The following is a 21,345-nucleotide window of genomic DNA, read 5'->3' as shown; positions in this document are numbered from 1 at the left end:
ACGTACACATACAGTTTTCAATAAAGTGTACACCCAAGCACCATATTTACACAAAAATGTCATCAAATTCATCCCAACAGCGCTATTCAGTGGAGGAGGCATATGCTTTACTTGCCTCCGAAACTGATAGCGATTTGGATGACGATCCGACTTTTCTTTATTTTTCGGATTCTTCATCCTCTTCTTCTTCCTCTTCTCCCTCCTCATCTTCCTCCTCGGGTCCTGCGGAACCGCCACGCAGACGCTCCAGGACAGAAGATGAGGCAGCGCCCACCATGCCCGCAGCTGACCCAGTGCTCCCCGTATGGACCTCGCCCCCCGAAAATTACGAGCCACTGATTCCTGATTTTGTGGCAGAATCAGGAATCAAGTTTGACACCACCGGCCTCACAGAAATTGACTTTTTCAAAGTCTTTTTCTCTGAGGATTTTGTTAACCTCATGGTGGAGCAAACTAATTTGTACGCTCGTCAATTTTTGGAGCAAAACCCGCGTTCAACATTTTCAAACTGGTCTCCTGTAGACGCAGTTGAAATGACGCAGTTTTGGGGCCTGGTCCTCCATATGGGGATACTGAAGAAACCGGAAATTCGGCAATATTGGAGTGTTGATATTTTATACAACACTCCAGTGTTCCGAATGGTCATGGCCCGGACGCGTTTTGAGGCCATCCACAAGTTTCTGCATTATACTGATAATGCAGCGTGTCCCGCACAAGATGACCCCAACTTTGACCGTCTGTTCAAAGTTCGGCCGGTCATCGAACACTTCAACAAAAAGTTTGCTGAAGTGTACGTGCCCCAAAGGGACATCTGCGTGGATGAGTCCTTGGTTCACTTCAAGGGAAGGCTGCGATTCCGTCAATACCTGCCCAGTAAGAGGGCCAGGTACGGAATCAAACTCTATAAGTTGTGTGAGAGTACCTCAGGGTACACCCACAAGTTTAGAGTTTACGAAGGGAAGGACACCCGGATTGAACCCCCTGAGTGTCCTCCTTTCCTGGGAGTGAGTGGGAAAATTGTGTGGGATTTGGTGCACCCACTGCTGGATAAAGGTTATCACCTCTACACTGATAACTTTTATACCAGCATCCCACTCTACAAATCCCTCTCTGAGCGACGTACCGCAGCCTGCGGTACTGTCCGCAAAAATCAGAGAGGCCTCCTGAAGACGCTACTTGGGCAGATGCTCCGAAAAGGTGAGAGCAGAGCCCAATGTAGCGACCACCTGCTGGTGGTCAAGTACAAGGACAAGAGAGATGTCCATCTCTTGACCACCATACACGGTGATGGCAGTACCCTCTGCACTGTACGGGGTACCTCTACACAGGTCCTCAAACCGACATGTGTAGTGGGGTACAACAAAAAAATGGGGGGAGTTGATCTCTCCGATCAACTCCTCCAACCGTACAATGCATTGAGGAAGGCCAAGGTGTGGTACAAAAAGCTGGCCGTGCACATCGTCCAAATGGCAATGCTCAAAGCATTCCTGCTGTCACAATGTGCATGCCCCAGCGATACGGCGTACCTTCATTTCCAGGAGGTAGTGGTTAAGGCCATGATGTTTGGCGCTCAGGAAGGAGCGGGCCCCAGTACTTCAGGAACTGAAGGTGCTCGTATTGTCCCAGGTCAGCATTTTCCGGGGGTGGTCCCGCCAACCCCAAGAAAAGGTAAGCCGCAAAAAAGGTGTCGAGTGTGTTACAAAAAAGGAATACGCAGGGACACCACTTACCAGTGCGACACCTGCCCCGAAAAACCTGGCCTGTGCATGAAGGATTGCTTCAAATTGTACCACACCTCCATGCACTACTAATTTACATTAGATTAGTTGGGGGCACATCTAGATTTGTTCATTGGGGGTCTAGTATCCAAAATGATGTCATATGTGGGGTTTTTTCCTGTTTAGGCACATCAGGGACTCTGCAAATGGAACATGACGCCAGCAGACCATCAAAGTCTGCATTCCAAAACAACACTACTTCCCTTTCGAGCCCCAACGTGTGCCTAAACAGTTTTTTCCCACATGTGGGGTACCAGAGTACCCAGGACAAATTGGACAACGACTTTTGGGGTCCAATTTCTCCTGTTACTCTTGGGAAAATTAAAAATTGGGGACTAAATGATCATTTATGTGGGAACAAAACAGGATTTTATATTTTCACGCCTGGGCATTATAATCTTTAGTGAAACACTTGGGGGTTCAAAGTGCTCACCACACATCTAGATAAGTTCCTTAGGGGGTCTAGTTTCCAAAATGGGGTCACTTATGGGGGGTTTCTACTGTTTAGGAACATCAAGGGCTCTGCAAATGGAACATGACGCCCGCAGACCATTCCATCAAAGTCTGCTTTCCAAAACGTCATTACTTCCCTTTCGAGCCCTGACGTGTGCCCAAACAGTAGTTTTCTCCCACATGTGGGGTATCAGGGTACTCAGGACAAATTGGACAACAACTTTTGGGGTCCAAATTCTCCTGTTACTCTTGGGAAAATTAAAAATTGGGGACTAAATGATCATTTATGTGGGAACAAAACAGGATTTTATATTTTCACGCCTGGGCATTATAATCTTTAGTGAAACACTTAGGGGTTCAAAGTGCTCACCACACATCTAGATAAGTTCCTTAGGGGGTCTAGTTTCCAAAATGGGGTCACTTATTGGGGGTTTCTACTGTTTAGGAACATCAAGGGCTCTGCAAATGGAACATGACGCCCGCAGACCATTCCATCAAAGTCTGCTTTCCAAAACGTCATTACTTCCCTTTCGAGCCCTGACGTGTGCCCAAACAGTAGTTTTCTCCCACATGTGGGGTATCAGGGTACTCAGGATAAATTGGACAACAACTTTTGGGGTCCAATTTCTCCTGTTACTCTTGGGAAAATTAAAAATTGGGGACTAAATGATCATTTATGTGGGAACAAAACAGGATTTTATATTTTCACGCCTGGGCATTATAATCTTTAGTGAAACACTTGGGGGTTCAAAGTGCTCACCACACATCTAGATAAGTTCCTTAGGGGGTCTAATTTCCAAAATGGGGTCACTTATTGGGGGTTTCTACTGTTTAGGAACATCAAGTGCTCTGCAAATGGAACATGACGCCCACAGACCATTCCATCAAAGTCTGCTTTCCAAAACGTCATTACTTCCCTTTCGAGCCCTGACGTGTGCCCAAACAGTAGTTTTCTCCCACATGTGGGGTATCAGGGTACTCAGGACAAATTGGACAACAACTTTTGGGGTCCAATTTCTCCTGTTACTCTTGGGAAAATTTAAAAATTGGGGACTAAATGATCATTTATGTGGGAACAAAACAGGATTTTATATTTTCACGCCCGGGTGTTATAAACTTCTGTGAAGCCCTTGGGGGTTCAAAGTGCTCACCACACATCTAGATAAGTTCCTTAGGGGGTCTAGTTTCCAAAATGGGGTCACTTGTGGGGGGTTTCCACTGTTTAGGCACATCAAACGCTCGTCAAACGTGACATGGCGTCCGATCTCAATTCCAGCCAATTTTAGGTTGAAAAAGTCAAACGGGGCTCCTTCCCTTCTGAGCCCTGCCATGTGCCTAAACAGTGGTTCCCCCCCACATATTGGGTATCAGCGTACTCAGGACAAATTTGACAACAACCTTTGGGGTCCAATTTCTCCTGTTACCCTTGGGAAAACAAAATATTGGGGACTAAATGATCATGTTTGTGGAAAAAATATGATTTTTTATTTTCACGCCCGGGTGTTATAAACTTCTGTGAAGCCCTTGGGGGTTCAAAGTGCTCACCACACATCTAGATAAGTTCCTTAGGTGGTCTAGTTTCCAAAATGGGGTCACTTGTGGGGGGTTTCCACTGTTTAGGCACATCAGATGCTCGTCAAACGTGACATGGCGTCCGATCTCAATTCCAGCCAATTTTAGGTTGAAAAAGTCAAACGGGGCTCCTTCCCTTGTGAGCCCTGCCATGTGCCTAAACAGTGGTTCCCCCCCACATATTGGGTATCAGCATACTCAGGACAAATTTGACAAGAACCTTTGGGGTCCAATTTCTCCTGTTACCCTTGGGAAAACAAAATATTGGGGACTAAATGATCATGTTTGTGGAAAAAATATGATTTTTTATTTTCACGCCCGGGTGTTATAAACTTCTGTGAAGCCCTTGGGGGTTCAAAGTGGTCACCACACATCTAGATAAGTTCCTTAGGGGGTCTAGTTTCCAAAAGGGGGCCACTTGTGGGGGGGTTTCCACTGTTTAGGCACATCAGACGCTTGTCAAACGCGACATGGCGTCCGATCTCAATTCCAGCCAATTTTAGGTTGAAAAAGTCAAACGGGGCTCCTTCCCTTCTGAGCCCTGCCTTGTGCCCAAACAGTGGTTCCCCCCATATATTGGGTATCAGCGTACTCAGGACAAATTTGACAACAACTTTTGGGGTCCAATTTCTCCTGTTACCCTTGGGAAAACAAAATATTGGGGACTAAATGATCATGTTTGTGGAAAAAATATGATTTTTTATTTTCACGCCTGGGTGTTATAAACTTCTGTGAAGCCCTTGGGGGTTCAAAGTGGTCACCACACATCTAGATAAGTTCCTTAGGGGGTCTAGTTTCCAAAATGGGGTCACTTGTGGGGGGTTTCCACTGTTTAGGCACATCAGACACTCGTCAAACGCGACATGGCGTCCGATCTCAATTCCAGCCAATTTTAGGTTGAAAAAGTCAAACGGGGCTCCTTCCCTTCTGAGCCCTGCCTTGTGCCCAAACAGTGGTTCCCCCCCATATATTGGGTATCAGCGTACTCAGGATAAATTTGACAACAACTTTTGGGGTCCAATTTCTCCTGTTACCCTTGGGAAAATAAAAAAATTGTTGCTAAAATATTATTTTTGTGACTAAAAAGTTAAATGTTCATTTTTTCCTTCCACGTTGCTTCTGCTCCTGTGAAGCACCTGAAGGGTTAATAATCTTCTTGAATGTAGTTTTGAGTAGCTTCAGGGGTGCAGTTTTTAGAATGGTGTCACTTTTGGGTATTTTCTGCCATATAGACCCCTCAAAGTGACTTCAAATGTGAGGTGGTCCCTAAAAAAAATGGTTTTGTAAGTTTTGTTGTAAAAATTAGAAATCGCTTGTCAAATTTTAACCCTTATAACTTCCTAACAAAAAAAAATGTTGTTTCCCAAATTGTGCTGGTGTAAAGTAGACATGTGGGAAATGTTATTTAGTAACTATTTTGTGTCACATATTTCTCTGTTTTAAGGGCATACAAATTCAAAGTTTGAAAATTGCAAAATTTTCAAAATTTTTGCCATATTTCTGTTTTTTTCATAAATAAACGCAAGTTATAGCGAAAATTTTTTACCACTAAAGTGAAGTACAATGTCACGAGAAAACAATCTCAGAATCGCCTAGATCCGTTGAAGCGTTCCAGAGTTATAACCTCATAAAGGGACAGTGGTCAGAATTGTAAAAATTGGCCCGGTCATGAACGTGCAAACCACCCTTGGGGGTGAAGGGGTTAATATCTGACGTGTGTCACTTTATGTGGTGATAAATTCTTCACAAAGGATAATAGAAAACAACTGGATCTTACAAATTATTTTCCAGCTTCGCACTATACCCTACATACGATTGTACACTACTGTCTGGGCACATGGCAGTGTTCAGAAGGGAAGGAGCGCCATTTAGCTATTTGAATGAAGATCTAGCTGGAATAGTTTGCAGACACAATGTATTGGGAGCACTGTTCATGGTCACCTGGCAGCTCAAAAGAAGTCCACCATGAACATGCTTGGCTCTATCTTCTCTGCTTTCCATATCCCAAGGATTGCCTTGCTCATCGCCCTTTAATACCATTACATGAATCTGGACTTACACTGGGACCCCTAGGCTTGAACCATGGTGTTACCTGCTATTCTGTGCTGTTAGATGGCAAGAAGAATAGTCAGATAGCTGGGTTAGAACCAGAAGGACAGAATACAGAATCAGAAGACACAAGAGTAGTCAGTAAACGGGCCACGGTCACAGCAGGAAACAAATACACAAGCCGCAAGCTGAGCACAGAGGACTCAACCAGAGGAGAACAGCGCTGTATCTGGCAGATTCCGGCCATGTGCTTTGCGCTTTAGTAAGGTGTGGTACTTTCCAATTGGCTGAAGTAGGGAGCAGATTACTCCAGCTGGACAGCAGGAACAGATCCCAGATGAGATTGGACACACCATATGCAGAAGCCCTAACTAGTGTTGAGCGATACCTTCCGATATCGGGAAATATAGGATCGGATTGGATCGTACCGATACCCCAAAAATATCGGGTATTGCCGATTCAGATACCGGAAACCCATGCAAGTCAATGGGGCACAAATATCGGAATGAAAATAAACCCTTTCTTTCCTTGCACATCCAGTTCGGGAGGGGGGAAGAGTGTGGGCGGAGGCTGTGCGTGTGTGTGTGTGTGCAGGCGGGGTCTGTGCGGGCCTGCCGGAGGTCTGTGCGGGCCTGCCGGGGGTCTGTGTGGGCCTGTAGGGGGTCTGTACGGGCCTGCCGGGGGTCTGTGCAGGCCTGCCGGGGGTCTGTACGGGCCGGCCGGGGGTCTGTGCGGGCCTGTAGGTTGTGTGTGTGGGCCTGTCGGTTGTGTGTGTGTGCAGGCATCGTCCGATGGGACTACAAGTCCCATCGGGTGATGCCTGCTACAATGATAGTGATTGACACATTAGCCAATGATGGGACAGTAGTAGTCCCATCATCCGGCTAATGTGTTGAATGTAAAAAAAAAAAAAAAAAGCATACATACTACATATATACTACATTCATACAACATGCTACATACATACAACATACATACTACATACAATACATTCATACAATACATTCACATAGACATACAGTACATACAGTTGTGGCCAAAAGTATTGACACCCCTGCAATTCTGTCAGATAATACTCAGTTTCTTCCTGAAAATGATTGCAAACACAAATTCTTTGATATTATTATCTTCATTTAATTTGTCTTAAATGAAAAAACACAAAAAGAATTGTCCTAAAGCCAAATTGGATATAATTCCACACCAAACATAAAAAAGAGGGTGGACAAAAGTATTGGCACTGTTCGAAAAATCATGTGATGCTTCTCTAATTTGTGTAATTAACAGCACCTGTAACTTACCTGTGGCACCTAACAGGTGTTGGCAATAACTAAATCACACTTGCAGCCAGTTGACATGGATTAAAGTTGACTCAACCTCTGTCCTGTGTCCTTGTGTGTACATTGAGCATGGAGAAAAGAAAGAAGACCAAAGAACTGTCTGAGGACTTGAGAAACCAAATTGTGAGGAAGCATGAGCAATCTCAAGGCTACAAGTCCATCTCCAAAGACCTGAGTGTTCCTGTGTCTACCGTGCGCAGTGAACTGTATAACAGAGTACATACTCACCATCACTTGTCACTTTGATCCCCGAAGCCAGTGTCATCTATAAAAAATATTAAAATAACAAACAACCAATATACTCCCTGGTCCGCAGAAATCCACGAGTGTCCCACGACGATCTCCCGTGGAGAGCAGCAGCATCAGCTGATGCGACTGCCCTCTAGGGGCTCCAGGAATACAATGACGGGAGGTAGGCATTCCTCCGCCACTGTAAAAAAAATAGTCCCTAGTCTCACTTTTGGCATTGCTGTGTGAGAAAGTTCCCACGCAGCTTTTGCCATAAAGTGAGACTAGTGAACTATAGTAACCTCTCAGTGATGCACTGCAGGAGATCGTCGTGGGACACTAGTGGATTTCTGCGGATCACAGAGTATATTGGTTGTTTGTTATTTTAATATTTTTTACAGATGACACTGGCTTCGGGGATCAAAGTGACAAGTGATGGTGAGTATGTACTCTATGTTATATGTACTGTATGTCTATATGTATGTATTGTATGTTGTATGAATGAAGTATATATGTAGTAAGTATGTATTATGTAGTATGTATGTTGTATGAATGTAGTATGTATGGTTGTATGAATGTAGTATATATGTAGTATGTATGTTGTATGAATGTAGTATGTATGTATGTTGTATGAATGTTGTGTGTATATATGTAGTATGTATGAATGTAGTATATATGTAGTATATTGTATGAATGTAGTATGTATGTTGTATGAATGTTGTGTATATATGTAGTATGTATGTATGTTGTATGAATGTAGTATATATGTAGAAAGTATGTATGTTGTATGAATGTAGTATATATAGTATGTATGAATGTAGTATGTATGCATGTTGTATGTATGTAGTATGTATAGTTTTTTTTTTTTTTTTTACATTCAACACATTAGCCGGATGATGGGACTACTACTGTCTCATCATTGGCTAATGTGTCAATCACTGTCATTGTAGCAGGCATAGCCCGATGGGACTTGCAGTCCCATCGGATGATGCCTGCACACACACACAACCCCCGGCAGGCCCGCACAGACCCCCGGCAGGCCCGCACAAACCGCGCATCATGATGACATAATTTCAGCAGTCAATCACAGCCATGCCATTAGTTAACATGGCTAACACAACTGGCTCATGTATTATGGGAACTTCCGATTCCGGTATTCGATAGTGTAAAAATATCGGAACTCCGATAAAGCGAATATCAGCCGATACCCGATATTTGCAGTATCGGAATGCTCAACACTAGACCTAACATAACTAAATGACAGAAAACCAGAACAATCGAAATCCCCATAAAGTGATTCTATTTTATAAATTAATTCACTGAGGGTTATAATCCTTAGGAGGAGTGAATATTTTGACTCCACAGCCACTTTCTGCAAATTAACACGCAGTGGATGTTGGAGAGTGAAAATTACACATTTTCCATTTTATTACCCACCACATAGTGCCCAGATTGTGCTCCAGGAGACACACACCGCAAATTAAGTGGATTCTTCTCACTATAATATTACTAAATACAGGGATCCTAAATAGAGGTGAGCGACTTTTGGTTTTTTAGGGTCGCGTTTCGTTTCGTGAAACCCGACTTTTCCAAAAGTCGGGTCGAGCAAGATCGTCCGATGATAGGGAAAAGTCGGGGTCGTCCCGAAACACGAAACCCAATGTAAGTCAATGGGGAATAAAAGTCGGCAGTGAGAGGAGTACAGGAAACACACCAACAGTGCCCATTTGAATGCCAAAAGCATCAATTCTTCTTACTTAAGCTTGTCAACCTTAATTAACTTCATAATACAAGTTATGCACTGAAAAATGGGGGTTATTTGGCTACAAACTGTTGGGGGGGAGGGCTGGCTCCAGGTTTTAATGTGCCCTGGGCAAAAGAGCGCCCCTTTAACACATACCACAACTCATCATGCTCCGATACGGCAGAGAAATAGCGGTATATAGTACAATGAAAAATACTTCACTTTTTACATCTCATGACGAGGCCCATCTATTTCTCCATACAGAATCATTGGTCCCATATAATGTTTGAAACAGTATATGATGAGCTCCACATAATGCTACAGTATATGTTGGTCCCCATGGATGAAGCTCCACTGTCTTATGGGCCCAAATAATGCTCCAAACATAATGGGCCCCATTTCTAATGCTCTAGTGTATAATGGGCCCTGTAAATGCTGCTCCAGTGTCTGATGTCCACCTTTGGAATGTTCCAGTGTATGGTGGGCCCCATCTATCATTCTCCAGAGTATAGTGCTCCCCAAAAATTGCTGTCCCAACATTGAAAACAATCAAATAAGTCTCCTCGCTAGGGAATCCCTGTACTTGTCTGGACTCCTCGTCATCCCCATCTTCCATCTCACTGCACAGTATTTCAACTTTGCAAGTGCTGTGATCCTGAGCAAGCAGGGGGGGCCCACTCGTTGGCGACGGCACTGGCACAGAGCCCGATAGTACGGTGGTGTGTCTGATGGCGGGTGGGCCGAACCTGCACTTTCATCTTCAGCTTCCTCTTTGTCACCGTGTAAGATGGAACTGTATATGGGAAGGGTAACCTGAGTTTCATCAGGGTCAGATTCAGGCCGTGTAGCGTGCGAGGGGAATGTAGTGGTCTGGGTCAATGTACCAGCAGATTCATCGAGCAGTGGCTGGGCATCAGTGCACTTGTGTCGCCCCCAGGAGTACGGTCGCCACAGTGGCATTACCTTCTTCCTAGGGAGTGTGATGTCATGCTTGGGAGCAACGAACGATCTCTCTAGCAGGTTAACTGATTGGGCGGCGTTATTCCCACGAGTCATGACCCTCCAAACAGCGTTCATGAAGGCAAAGTGTTTGTTTTACGTGGGCAGTATGGTTGCAAAGCTGAACCTTAAAGGAATGTCCAGAAGGGCACCACCAGGAGTGGAGCCTACAGTTAAATTCGACTCCACCTGGGAAACCTCAACCATGCCAGCTACAGAACAGATGCACACATTGCAAGCTTAATTCCGTTAACGAACGAGACTCCGTCATGCCCCGCGGTCCAAGTCCGGCTTACTAGAGGGACACGTGAGGCTCTGGCACATGAGATTGGCCAATAACTGGTGTGTCATGCCCTTACATGTCCGTGGCTGCATGTGCGCTACACTGAAAAGGCCAGCGTTTGTCGCTTACAGGTGCAGATAACCCGCTGAACAACGTTAGTGATGGGGATCTGTGATTACAATTATTACCCGCGAACAATGATTTCCCAGTAAGTGCAGGTCAACTGCAGTTCCGGAATTAGGCCTAACCGTCATTCCTGAAAAAATGAAAAACTTACGTGTGCAAACCACAGGTGCTGTAGCTTGCTTAACAGCTCGCCAGCCGTTCTCACGCCCAGTATGGATTGCATGTGATTGCACAAAGGTTAGAAAGGGTACCATATCCCCGGATAACATGTATGGATAGCGTACACATTCAAAATATATGTCTATACATCAGGAGGCAGGCTCAGACGGTGTTAGGCCCAGTATGGATTGCACGTGATTGCACAAAGGTGAGAAAGGGTACCGTATCCCCAGATAACATGTATGGATAGCGTACACATTCAAAATATATGTATATACATCAGGAGGCAGGCTCAGACGGTGTTAGGCCCAGTATGGATTGCACGTGATTGCACAAAGGTGAGAAAGGGTACTGTATCCCCAGATAACATGTATGGATAGCGTACACATTCAAAATATATGTCTATACATCAGGAGGCAGGCTCAGACGGTGTTAGGCCCAGTATTTATTGCACGTGATTGCACAAAGGTGAGAAAGGGTACCGTATCCCCAGATAACATGTATGGATAGCATACACATTCAAAATATATGTCTATACATCAGGAGGCAGGCTCAGACGGTGTCAGGCCCAGTATGGATTGCACGTGATTGCACAAAGGTGAAAAAGGGTTCCGTATCCTCAGATAACATGTATGGATAGCGTACACATTCAAAATATATGTCTATACATCAGGAGGCAGGCTCAGACGGTGTTAGGCCCAGTATGGATTGCACGTGATTGCACAAAGGTGAGAAAGGGTACCGTATCCCCAGATAACATATATGGATAGCGTACACATTCAAAATATATGTCTATACATCAGGAGGCAGGCTCAGACGGTGTTAGGCCCAGTATGGATTGCACGTGATTGCACAAAGGTTAGAAAGGGTACCGTATCCTCAGATAACATGTATGGATAGCGTACACATTCAAAATATATGTCTATACATCATGAGGCAGGCTCAGACGGTGTTAGGCCCAGTATGGATTGCACAAAGGTGAGAAAGGGTACCGTATCCCCAGATAACATGTATGGATAGCATACACATTCAAAATATATGTCTATACATTAGGAGGCAGGCTCAGACGGTGTTAGGCCCAGTATGGATTGCACTTGATTGCACAAAGGTGAGAAAGGGTACCGTATACCCAGATAACATGTATGGATAGCGTACACATTCAAAATATATGTCTATACATCATGAGGCAGGCTCAGACGGTGTTAGGCCCAGTATGGATTGCACGTGATTGCACAAAGGTGAGAAAGGGTACCGTATCCCCAGATAACATGTATGGATAGCGTACACATTCAAAATATGTCTATACATCAGGAGGCAGGCTCAAACGGTGTCAGGCCCAGTATGGATTTGACGGCCCAGACTACACAGCGGAGGAGCAGGGAGAGGTAAAGATTGCAAATGCTGGGGCCCCGCCCAAGCAAGGGGGGCCCACTCGTGGGCGTCGGTACTGGCACTGGGCCCCTCATAGTACGGCGGTGTGTCTGACGGCGGGTGTGCACCACCACCGTCAGAGACACTTGATTGCACTATGAGGGACCCTGTGCCAGTGCCCGCGCCCAAGATTCGGCCTACCCACCTGTCCAGGGCAACGGCACTCGCACGGTGTCGTGCGCTAGGTGGTGACCCCGGCCATGGGGGGGAGGCAGCACAGTTAGGGAGTTTTAGAAAGTGGCATATGTTGATGTTGGACATTCAGCTGATGCAAAAGGTGAAATAGGTCAAGACCCAGGAATAGGTGGACCAAAGCAAGCCATTTTTCTGTCACCCTATGTGTCATCAGGGGAAGGTGGGACAAAATCCTTGGAAACCCATGCGTGGTTCATTTTAATGAAGGTTAGATCATCCACATTTTGGGTTGACAGACGGGTCCTTTTTTCTGTCAGGATTGATCCAGCTGCACTGAAGACTCTTTCCGATAGCACACTTGCAGCTGGGCAAGCGAGCTCCTGTAAGGCATATTGTGCCAATTCAGGCCAGGTGTCCAGTTTAGCAGCCCAATAGTCAAAGGGGAATGACCTGTGTGGGAGAACATCGATATGGGAGGAAAAGTAGTTTGTAACCATAGTTGACAACTGCTGTCTCCTGTCACTTTCCATCGATGCAGTATTACCAGTTGTGTGAGCGGTACTTGAAAAATCAGTCCACAACATTGTCATGAAACCCCTGTCTCCAACGCCACTTCTGCTGTGTGCACCACGAACACCTCTGCCAAGCTGACCCCGGCCCGTACGGCTCGTGTGAGAACCATCACCGCTGCTGTGTGCTGGGAATGCCTCAAGCAACCGATTTACCAGAGTTGCTTGTTTATTAGCCAATATTAGGTCAAGGTTCTCCTGTGGCATGATGTTTTGTAATTTGCCTTTATAGCGTGGATCCAGGATGCTGGCCAACCAGTAGTCGTCATCGTTCATCATTTTGGCAATGCGGGGGTCCCTTTTTAGGATCTGCAAGGCATAATCTGACATGTGGGCCAATGTTCCCGGTGTCAATGATGCACTGCGAGTGCTGGTTGGAGGAGCACTTTCTGGCAAATCCACATCCCTCCAGTCATGCACAAACCCTGTACCAGACCTTGCCACGCCAACATTTTCACTTGCCCCACGAGATGCATCCTCCTCCCCTAAGTAATCATCCCCATCATCCTCCTCCTCTTCTTCCTCCACCTCGTCCAGGAGAGGTCCCTGAGCAGACAATGGCTGAATGTCATCAAGGATTCCCTCCTCTTCCTCCTCATCAACATTGTCTGCAGAAGCCTGCTCCTTAAGGTGCGTCAAAGTTTGCATGAGCAGACGCATAAGTGGGATGCTCATGCTTAGGATGGCGTCGTCTGCGCTTACCAGCCGTGTGCATTCCTCAAAACACTGAAGGACTTTACAGAGGTCTTTCAGCTTCGACCACTGCACACCTGTCAACTCCATGTCTGCTCTCAAAGTGCCTGGCCGTGTATCCTCCCACAAATGCATTATGGCCTGCCTCTGCTCGCACAGCCGCTCCACCATGTGCAGGGTGGAGTTCCACCTTGTTGCAATGTCGATAATGAGGCGTTGGTTGGGAAGGTGGAGCAATCGCTGCAGCTTCTGCATACGAACGGAGTGTACAGGCGACCGGCGGATGTGCGCGCACAGTCTTCGCACCTTCTGGAGCAGGGCTGTTAACTCCGGATAATTTTTGAGGAAGCACTGCACCACCAGGTTCAAGGTGTGAGCCAAGCAAGGTATGTGGCTGAGTTTTGAAAGGGCTATGGCTGCCACAAAATTACGGCCGTTATCACTAACTACCTTGCCTGCCTCAAGATGTACACTGCCCAGCCATGACTCAGTTTGTCGCTGAAAGTACTCGGCCAGCACCTCGGCGGTGTGTCTGTCGCCCAAACACATCATCTGCAACACAGCCTGCTGACGCTTTCCACTAGCTGCTCGATAGGGGGACACCTCGTGTGCAACAGTGGCAGCTGCAGATGGAGTGCTCGTACGACTGCGCTCTGGACGAGTTTTCGCTTCTGGAGGAGGAGGGTCGAACGCCTACAGCCAACTGTTTCCTATACCGTGGGCTAGGCAGCACTGTCCCACCACCGCTGTCCCCTGTGGACCCTGCATCCACCACATTAACCCAGTGCGCAGTGATGGACACGTAACGGCCCTGGCCATGCCGACTGGACCATGCATCAGTTGTGAGGTGCTCCTTTCCGCTCACTGACTGAGTGCATGGACAATGCGGTCTTTCACATGATGGAGGGCTGGGATGGCTTTGCGAGAGAAGAAGTGGCGACTGGGTAGGTCATAGCGTGGTACTGCATAGGCCATGAGTTCGCGGAAAGCTGCGCTTTCCACCAACCGAAAGGGCATCATCTCAAACGAGATTAGTTTGGCAATGTGGGCGTTCAAACCCAGTGTACGTGGATGAGAGACTGAGTACTTTCTTGACCTATTCATAGTGTCTGGGAGGGTGAGCTGGACTTGAGAGCTGCATATGGTGGAAGTAGCGGTGGACAGGGCGGACTGAGAGAGGGTTGATGATGGTGATGGAGTTGGTGTTCTTTCTGATGGCCTAGAATCAGTCTTTCGTTGATATAACAGTGGGATTCCCTGACTGCTGTGGCCTTGCAACGACACCTCAACATTTGCTGCTGTGCTAACCGGTGGGCTTACAGTGGGGGAAACAATGTAGCGTTGCTGACTACCTTCGTTGTGATCAGTTGCACATGTGGCACTTGAGGTTTGGTGTTGTGTCCACGCTTGCAAGTGCATGCTGGTTAAATGTCTAAGCATGCAACTGGTATTCAAATTTTTCAGATTTTTCCCTCGGCTAAAGGTCTTTGCGCACTTCTTACAGATAACCTTGGCCTGATCATGAGGATTTTGTTCAAAAAAGTGCCACACTGCACTCTTCCTACTTTGGCAGACATTTTGCGGCCTAGCACGCTGTGATCTTTTGACCCTCTGGACAAGCTGTCCAGCAACTCTTGATTTTTGGAACCTGTCTTTGGAGTGCTCCGGGCCTGCCAGATAACAGCTGTTGCGATGTCGATGTCTGCTGTGGATGCTCCTCATCTGAGCTATTGGAAGCAGCACCCTCTTCCCCCAATGGATGCCAATCTGGGTCAACAACTGGGTCATCTATCACCTCCTTTTCAATGTCATGTGCACCTTCCTCTGTGTCACCGTGTATGGTGGTATAGTGTGCGGGAAGGGGCACCTGAGTCTCATCAGGGTCAGAATCTGGCTCTGTACACTGCGAGGACAATGTAGTGCTCTGAGTGAATGTACCAGCAGAATCATCCATCAGCGGCTGTGCATCAGTGCACTCCATGTCAGATTCATCTTGGCCTGGGTAATTCACCATTTGACTTGATAATCCAGGCATGGTATGTGAAAACAGCTCCATGGAGTAATCAGTAGTATGGCCTGCGTCATCCTTCAATCTTGGTTGGGGTGAAGGACACAAGGAAAGGTGTGTTTCATGAACATGAGCCTCCAATGACGACTCAGTGCTTTTACTTTTTACAACTGAAGAAGAGGAGGCGATAGAGCTGGAGGCTGAGTCAGCAATGTAAGACAAAACTTTTTCCTGATGCTCTGGCTTTAAAAGCGGTTTGCCAACTCCTAGAAAACTAAGCCTTCGAAGCCTTATGGAGCCAGACAATGACGCAGGCTCAACACCTGCATTTGGTCCTATTTTGCTCTTGCCACTACCATCAGATCCACCACCAACACCATCATTACCAGCTGCCAACCCCCGCCCAATTCCACGGCCTCTTCCACCAGCCTTCCTCATTTTTGGTAAAAATGTAGACAAAATCCAACAAACTATATAGTAATGTAAAACAAGGTACAAGGTGTCTATAGGACAGGGGAGATTTTGAATTTCTGCTCACACTAGTGGACACTGGACACTTTTGGATTGTGTGAGGCCCACTGAATATCTGAGCGCTATGTGACAGGCTCGATGGCACAGCTGTGACCAAAGTGACTAGAGGATAAGTGAGATTTTGAATTTCTGCAGACACTTGTGGACACTGGACACTTTTGGATTGTGTGAGGCCCACTGAATATCTGAGCGCTATGTGACAGGCTCGATGGCACAGCTGTGACCAAAGTGACTAGAAAATAAGTGAGATTTTGAATTTCTGCAGACACTTGTGGACACTGGACACTTTTGGATTGTGTGAGGCCCACTGAATATCTGAGCGCTATGTGACAGGCTCGATGGCACAGCTGTGACCAAAGTGACTAGAGGATAAGTGAGATTTTGAATTTCTGCAGACACTTGTGGACACTGGACACTTTTGGATTGTGTGAGGCCCACTGAATATCTGAGCGCTATGTGACAGGCTCGATGGCACAGCTGTGACCAAAGTGACTAGAGGATAAGTGAGATTTTGAATTTCTGCAGACACTTGTGGACACTGGACACTTTTGGATTGTGTGAGGCCCACTGAATATCTGAGCGCTATGTGACAGGCTCGATGGCACAGCTGTGACCAAAGTGACTAGAGGATAAGTGAGATTTTGAATTTCTGCAGACACTTGTGGACACTGGACACTTTTGGATTGTGTGAGGCCCACTGAATATCTGAGCGCTATGTGACAGGCTCGATGGCACAGCTGTGACCAAAGTGACTAGAGGATAAGTGAGATTTTGAATTTCTGCAGACACTTGTGGACACTGGACACTTTTGGATTGTGTGAGGCCCACTGAATATCTGAGCCCTATGTGACAGGCTCGATGGCACAGCTGTGACCAAAGTGACTAGAGGATAAGTGAGATTTTGAATTTCTGCAGACACTTGTGGTCCACTGGACACTTTTGGATTGTGTGAGGCCCACTGAATATCTGAGCGCTATGTGACAGGCTCGATGGCACAGCTGTGACCAAAGTGACTAGAGGATAAGTGAGATTTTGAATTTCTGCAGACACTTGTGGACACTGGACACTTTTGGATTGTGTGAGGCCCACTGAATATCTGAGCGCTATGTCACAGGCTCGATGGCACAGCTGTAACCAAAGTGACTAGAGGATAAGTGAGATTTTGAATTTCTGCAGACACTTGTGGACACTGGACACTTTTGGATTGTGTGAGGCCCACTGAATATCTGAGCGCTATGTGACAGGCTCGATGGCACAGCTGTGACCAAATGACCAGAGGATAAGTGAGATTTTGAATTTCTGCAGACACTTGTTGACACTGGACACTTTTGGATTGTGTGAGGCCCACTGAATATCTGAGTGCTATGTCACAGGCTCGATGGCACAGCTGTGACCAAAGTGACTAGAGGATAAGTGAGATTTTGAATTTCTGCAGACACTTGTGGACACTGGACACTTTTGGATTGTGTGAGGCCCACTGAATATCTGAGCGCTATGTCACAGGCTCGATGGCACAGCTGTGACCAAAGTGACTAGAGGATAAGTGAGATTTTGAATTTCTGCAGACACTTGTGGACACTGGACACTTTTGGATTGTGTGAGGCCCACTGAATATCTGAGCGCTATGTGACAGGCTCGATGGCACAGCTGTGACCAAATGACCAGAGGATAAATGAGATTTTGAATTTCTGCAGACACTTGTTGACACTGGACACTTTTGGATTGTGTGAGGCCCACTGAATATCTGAGTGCTATGTCACAGGCTCGATGGCACAGCTGTGACCAAAGTGACTAGAGGATAAGTGAGATTTTGAATTTCTGCAGACACTTGTGGACACTGGACACTTTTGGATTGTGTGAGGCCCACTGAATATCTGAGCGCTATGTCACAGGCTCGATGGCACAGCTGTGACCAAAGTGACTAGAGGATAAGTGAGATTTTGAATTTCTGCAGACACTTGTGGACACTGGACACTTTTGGATTGTGTGAGGCCCACTGAATATCTGAGCGCTATGTGACAGGCTCGATGGCACAGCTGTGACCAAAGTGACTAGAGGATAAGTGAGATTTTGAATTTCTGCAGACACTTGTGGACACTGGACACTTTTGGATTGTGTGAGGCCCACTGAATATCTGAGCGCTATGTCACAGGCTCGATGGCACAGCTGTGACCAAAGTGACTAGAGGATAAGTGAGATTTTGAATTTCTGCAGACACTTGTGGACACTGGACACTTTTGGATTGTGTGAGGCCCACTGAATATCTGAGCGCTATGTGACAGGCTCGATGGCACAGCTGTGACCAAAGTGACTAGAGGATAAGTGAGATTTTGAATTTCTGCAGACACTTGTGGACACTGGACACTTTTGGATTGTGTGAGGCCCACTGAATATCTGAGCGCTATGTCACAGGCTCGATGGCACAGCTGTGACCAAAGTGACTAGAGGATAAGTGAGATTTTGAATTTCTGCAGACATTGGACACTTTTGGATTGTGTGAGGCCCACTGAATATCTGAGTGCTATGTCACAGGCAGAAATTGGCTAGTGTATCACAAACTACAAGGTGTATGTAGAATTGGGCAGAGTAGGAATCTCCCTAGAGTACAGGTCTGTAAGAACGGAACATGTCCTCGACTTATTCTCACAGAGTGACACAGATAGCTTCACTGTGGCTGTGATAACAGCCGTTACACGGTACTGTGTGAGGAGCGTACACCGCTGTATGGTGTGAAAAAATGCACGCTCAGTACCTCAGCAGGACAAAAAAAAACAAATTGGGATTGCTTTTAAAAAAGCAGTTTGCAGCTCAGTACCTCAGCAGGACAAAAAAAAAAATTGGGATTGCTTTTAAAAAAGCAGTTTGCAGAGCAGTGGGTAAACAGCAACGCCAGCTGTCAGGAAGCCTTAGAAGGCAGCCCAACAACCAACACCACTGATACACCACAATATAGCCTCCCCTTGCACTGCACACACAGTGACTGGTGTGTTGTACAGGCACAATCGCTAGCAGCAGAAGCAGTTTTTTTTTCTTCCCTGCCTAACACTCTCCCTACAGAATCAGCAGCAACCTCTCCCTATACTGAGATCGGCAGAAGTAAGATGGCGGTCGGCGTGCACGCCCTTTTATACCCCCTGTGACGCCCACCAAAGCAAGCCAATCACTTGCATGCCCTTCTGAAAGATGGTGGTGACCCGTGCCTAGGTCATCACGTTGCCCACAGTGTCCGTGGATCCTGATTGGCTGAAAAAGAGCGCAAAACAAACTTTTGAAACGCGACTTTGGCACGCAAGTCGCCGACCTCGTGGCCGACCTCATCCTAGGGTCGGGTTTCGTTTCATGAAACCCGACTTTGCCCAAAGTCGGCGACTTTTGAAATTTTTCGACCCGTTTCGCTCAACTCTAATCCTAAATGTTGTTTGCGCACATTGCAAGACTCCGAAGTGAAAGCGGATATAACTGGATTGGTTTATGGAAACCTTGTTGCTTTTCAACAGCCTTTGAGCCACTAATAGTGTTTACAGATGATGGACCTGAGTGGGGACTTGTTTTTTGTGAGATGAGAATTGGTATTATTTTCACCTACATAACATTGATTGGTTTCTTTTTATTTGATATTTGGGAGGCAGAATGAACAAACAGTTGAACACCACACACTGCTGGTTCATCCAACAAGGTTTTCTATTAGACTGTGAACTGTCATTGTCTTGGTAAATAATTAAAGTTTTTTACATAGGTTGCCATTTTTATGTACAGTTTAAGTAGAAATGTTCAAAAATATAAAACTTAATATTTTATTAAATTTTTTTTTTTTTTTTTATCTTCGCAGATGACTGTAGCAGGAGATCAGAGGGACAGCTGACATCTTCAATTTTTAAATCTGATGATCTTGAGATCCTACAAGATACAACTGAAGTGATTGCTATTACTCCAGATATATCATCATCCATTCACAGCAAAGATCTGTCATCTGATCCTATGAAACAGGTCCCATCTTCTGATTCATTACTGACTATTAAGGAAAATCAAAGTCACAAAAGAGGCATTAAAAAACAAACTGCTCCTAAAGGAAAGAAGACATTTTCATGTTCAGAATGTGGGAAATGTTTTAACAAGAAATCAGATTATGTTAAGCACCAGAGAACTCACACAGTGGAGAAGCCTTTTTCCTGTTCAGAATGTGGGAAATCTTTTGCACAGAAATCACAATTGGTTACCCACAAGAGAACTCACACAGGGGAGAAGGCTTTTTCATGTTCAGAATGTGGGAAATGTTTTAACAATAAATCACATTGTGTTAAGCACCAGAGAACTCACACAGGGGAGAAACTATATTCATGTTCAGAATGTGGGAAATGTTTTGTACATAAATCACATTTTGTTATCCACCAAATAACTCACACAGGAGAGAAGCCTTTTTCATGTTCAGAATGTGGGAAATGCTTTAACAATAAATCAAATTTTGTTAAGCACCAGAGAACTCACACAGGGGAGAAGCCATTTTCATGTTCAGAATGTGGGAAACATTTTAACCAGAAAGCGCTTCTTCATCGCCATCAGAGCAGTCACACAGATGAGAAGCCTTTTTTATTTTCTTAATGTGGGAAATATTTTACTTGGAAATCAACTGTTAATAAACATCAGAGACATAACAAAGGGGAGAAGACTTTTTATGTTCATAATGTTGGAATAGTTTTAACCAAAATTAAATCTTCTTAAATGGGTTGTCTCTTGTCATTCCTCATGTTTGCTGACAAAAGGATAAATATAAACCTTATTAATTCCAAATGTAAAACTATACCCATAATTCACCCCCTGAAGGTTAGTCAGTAGGTGACTAATAGAAAAAACATGTACCCCACATCTCAGTATATAGGGTGAGGTGATGTATACACACTCACTCTCCAAGCCTTTCATTTCTACGGGTTTCATCGTCCTCACCAAAGGCGTCATCAGGAGACTAATTAATATTGATCTATATTCAAGCGAGACTAGACAAAAAAAACTAAAATCATGTATCATGTTATCCGAAACAAAACTAGCCACATATATGCAGATCCCAGACTTCAAACTATATACTTCATACAGTTTTTACATCACGAGGGACACGGATCTATAATTCTATAGGAAACAATCTAGGGGTGACAGTGAGTGGTGTCAGGAAACAAAACAATGCATGTGAAAAGAGCCAAATGTGACACCACCAAGTGGCCAGTGAAAGTGCAACGGATAAGAAAAGAGAATAAAAAG

At 45.5% G+C, this 21,345-nt stretch overlaps 1 protein-coding gene across 2 annotated transcripts in view; it reads left to right on the top strand.

The window, feature by feature from the left end:
• The window catches only part of LOC141082268 (oocyte zinc finger protein XlCOF8.4-like), a 112,418-nt gene extending 91,598 nt beyond the window's left edge, over nucleotides 1-20,820 (top strand). For both annotated transcript variants that reach the window (XM_073566209.1, XM_073566208.1), the window contains exon 7: nucleotides 19,925-20,820. In XM_073566209.1, the coding sequence (XP_073422310.1) occupies nucleotides 19,925-20,694 (770 nt within the window). In that variant the 3' untranslated portion in view covers nucleotides 20,695-20,820. The remainder of the gene's footprint in view (nucleotides 1-19,924) is intronic.
• Nucleotides 20,821-21,345: the final 525 nt, after the last annotated feature.

The sequence above is a fragment of the Dendrobates tinctorius genome, unplaced genomic scaffold, assembly GCF_039654945.1.
Source record: "Dendrobates tinctorius isolate UK_male_01 unplaced genomic scaffold, ASM3965494v1 ptg000017l, whole genome shotgun sequence".
Lineage (NCBI taxonomy): Eukaryota > Metazoa > Chordata > Amphibia > Anura > Dendrobatidae > Dendrobates > Dendrobates tinctorius.
Note: the sequence above shows the minus strand (reverse complement) of the source record. Positions and strands in the feature narration are given on the sequence as shown.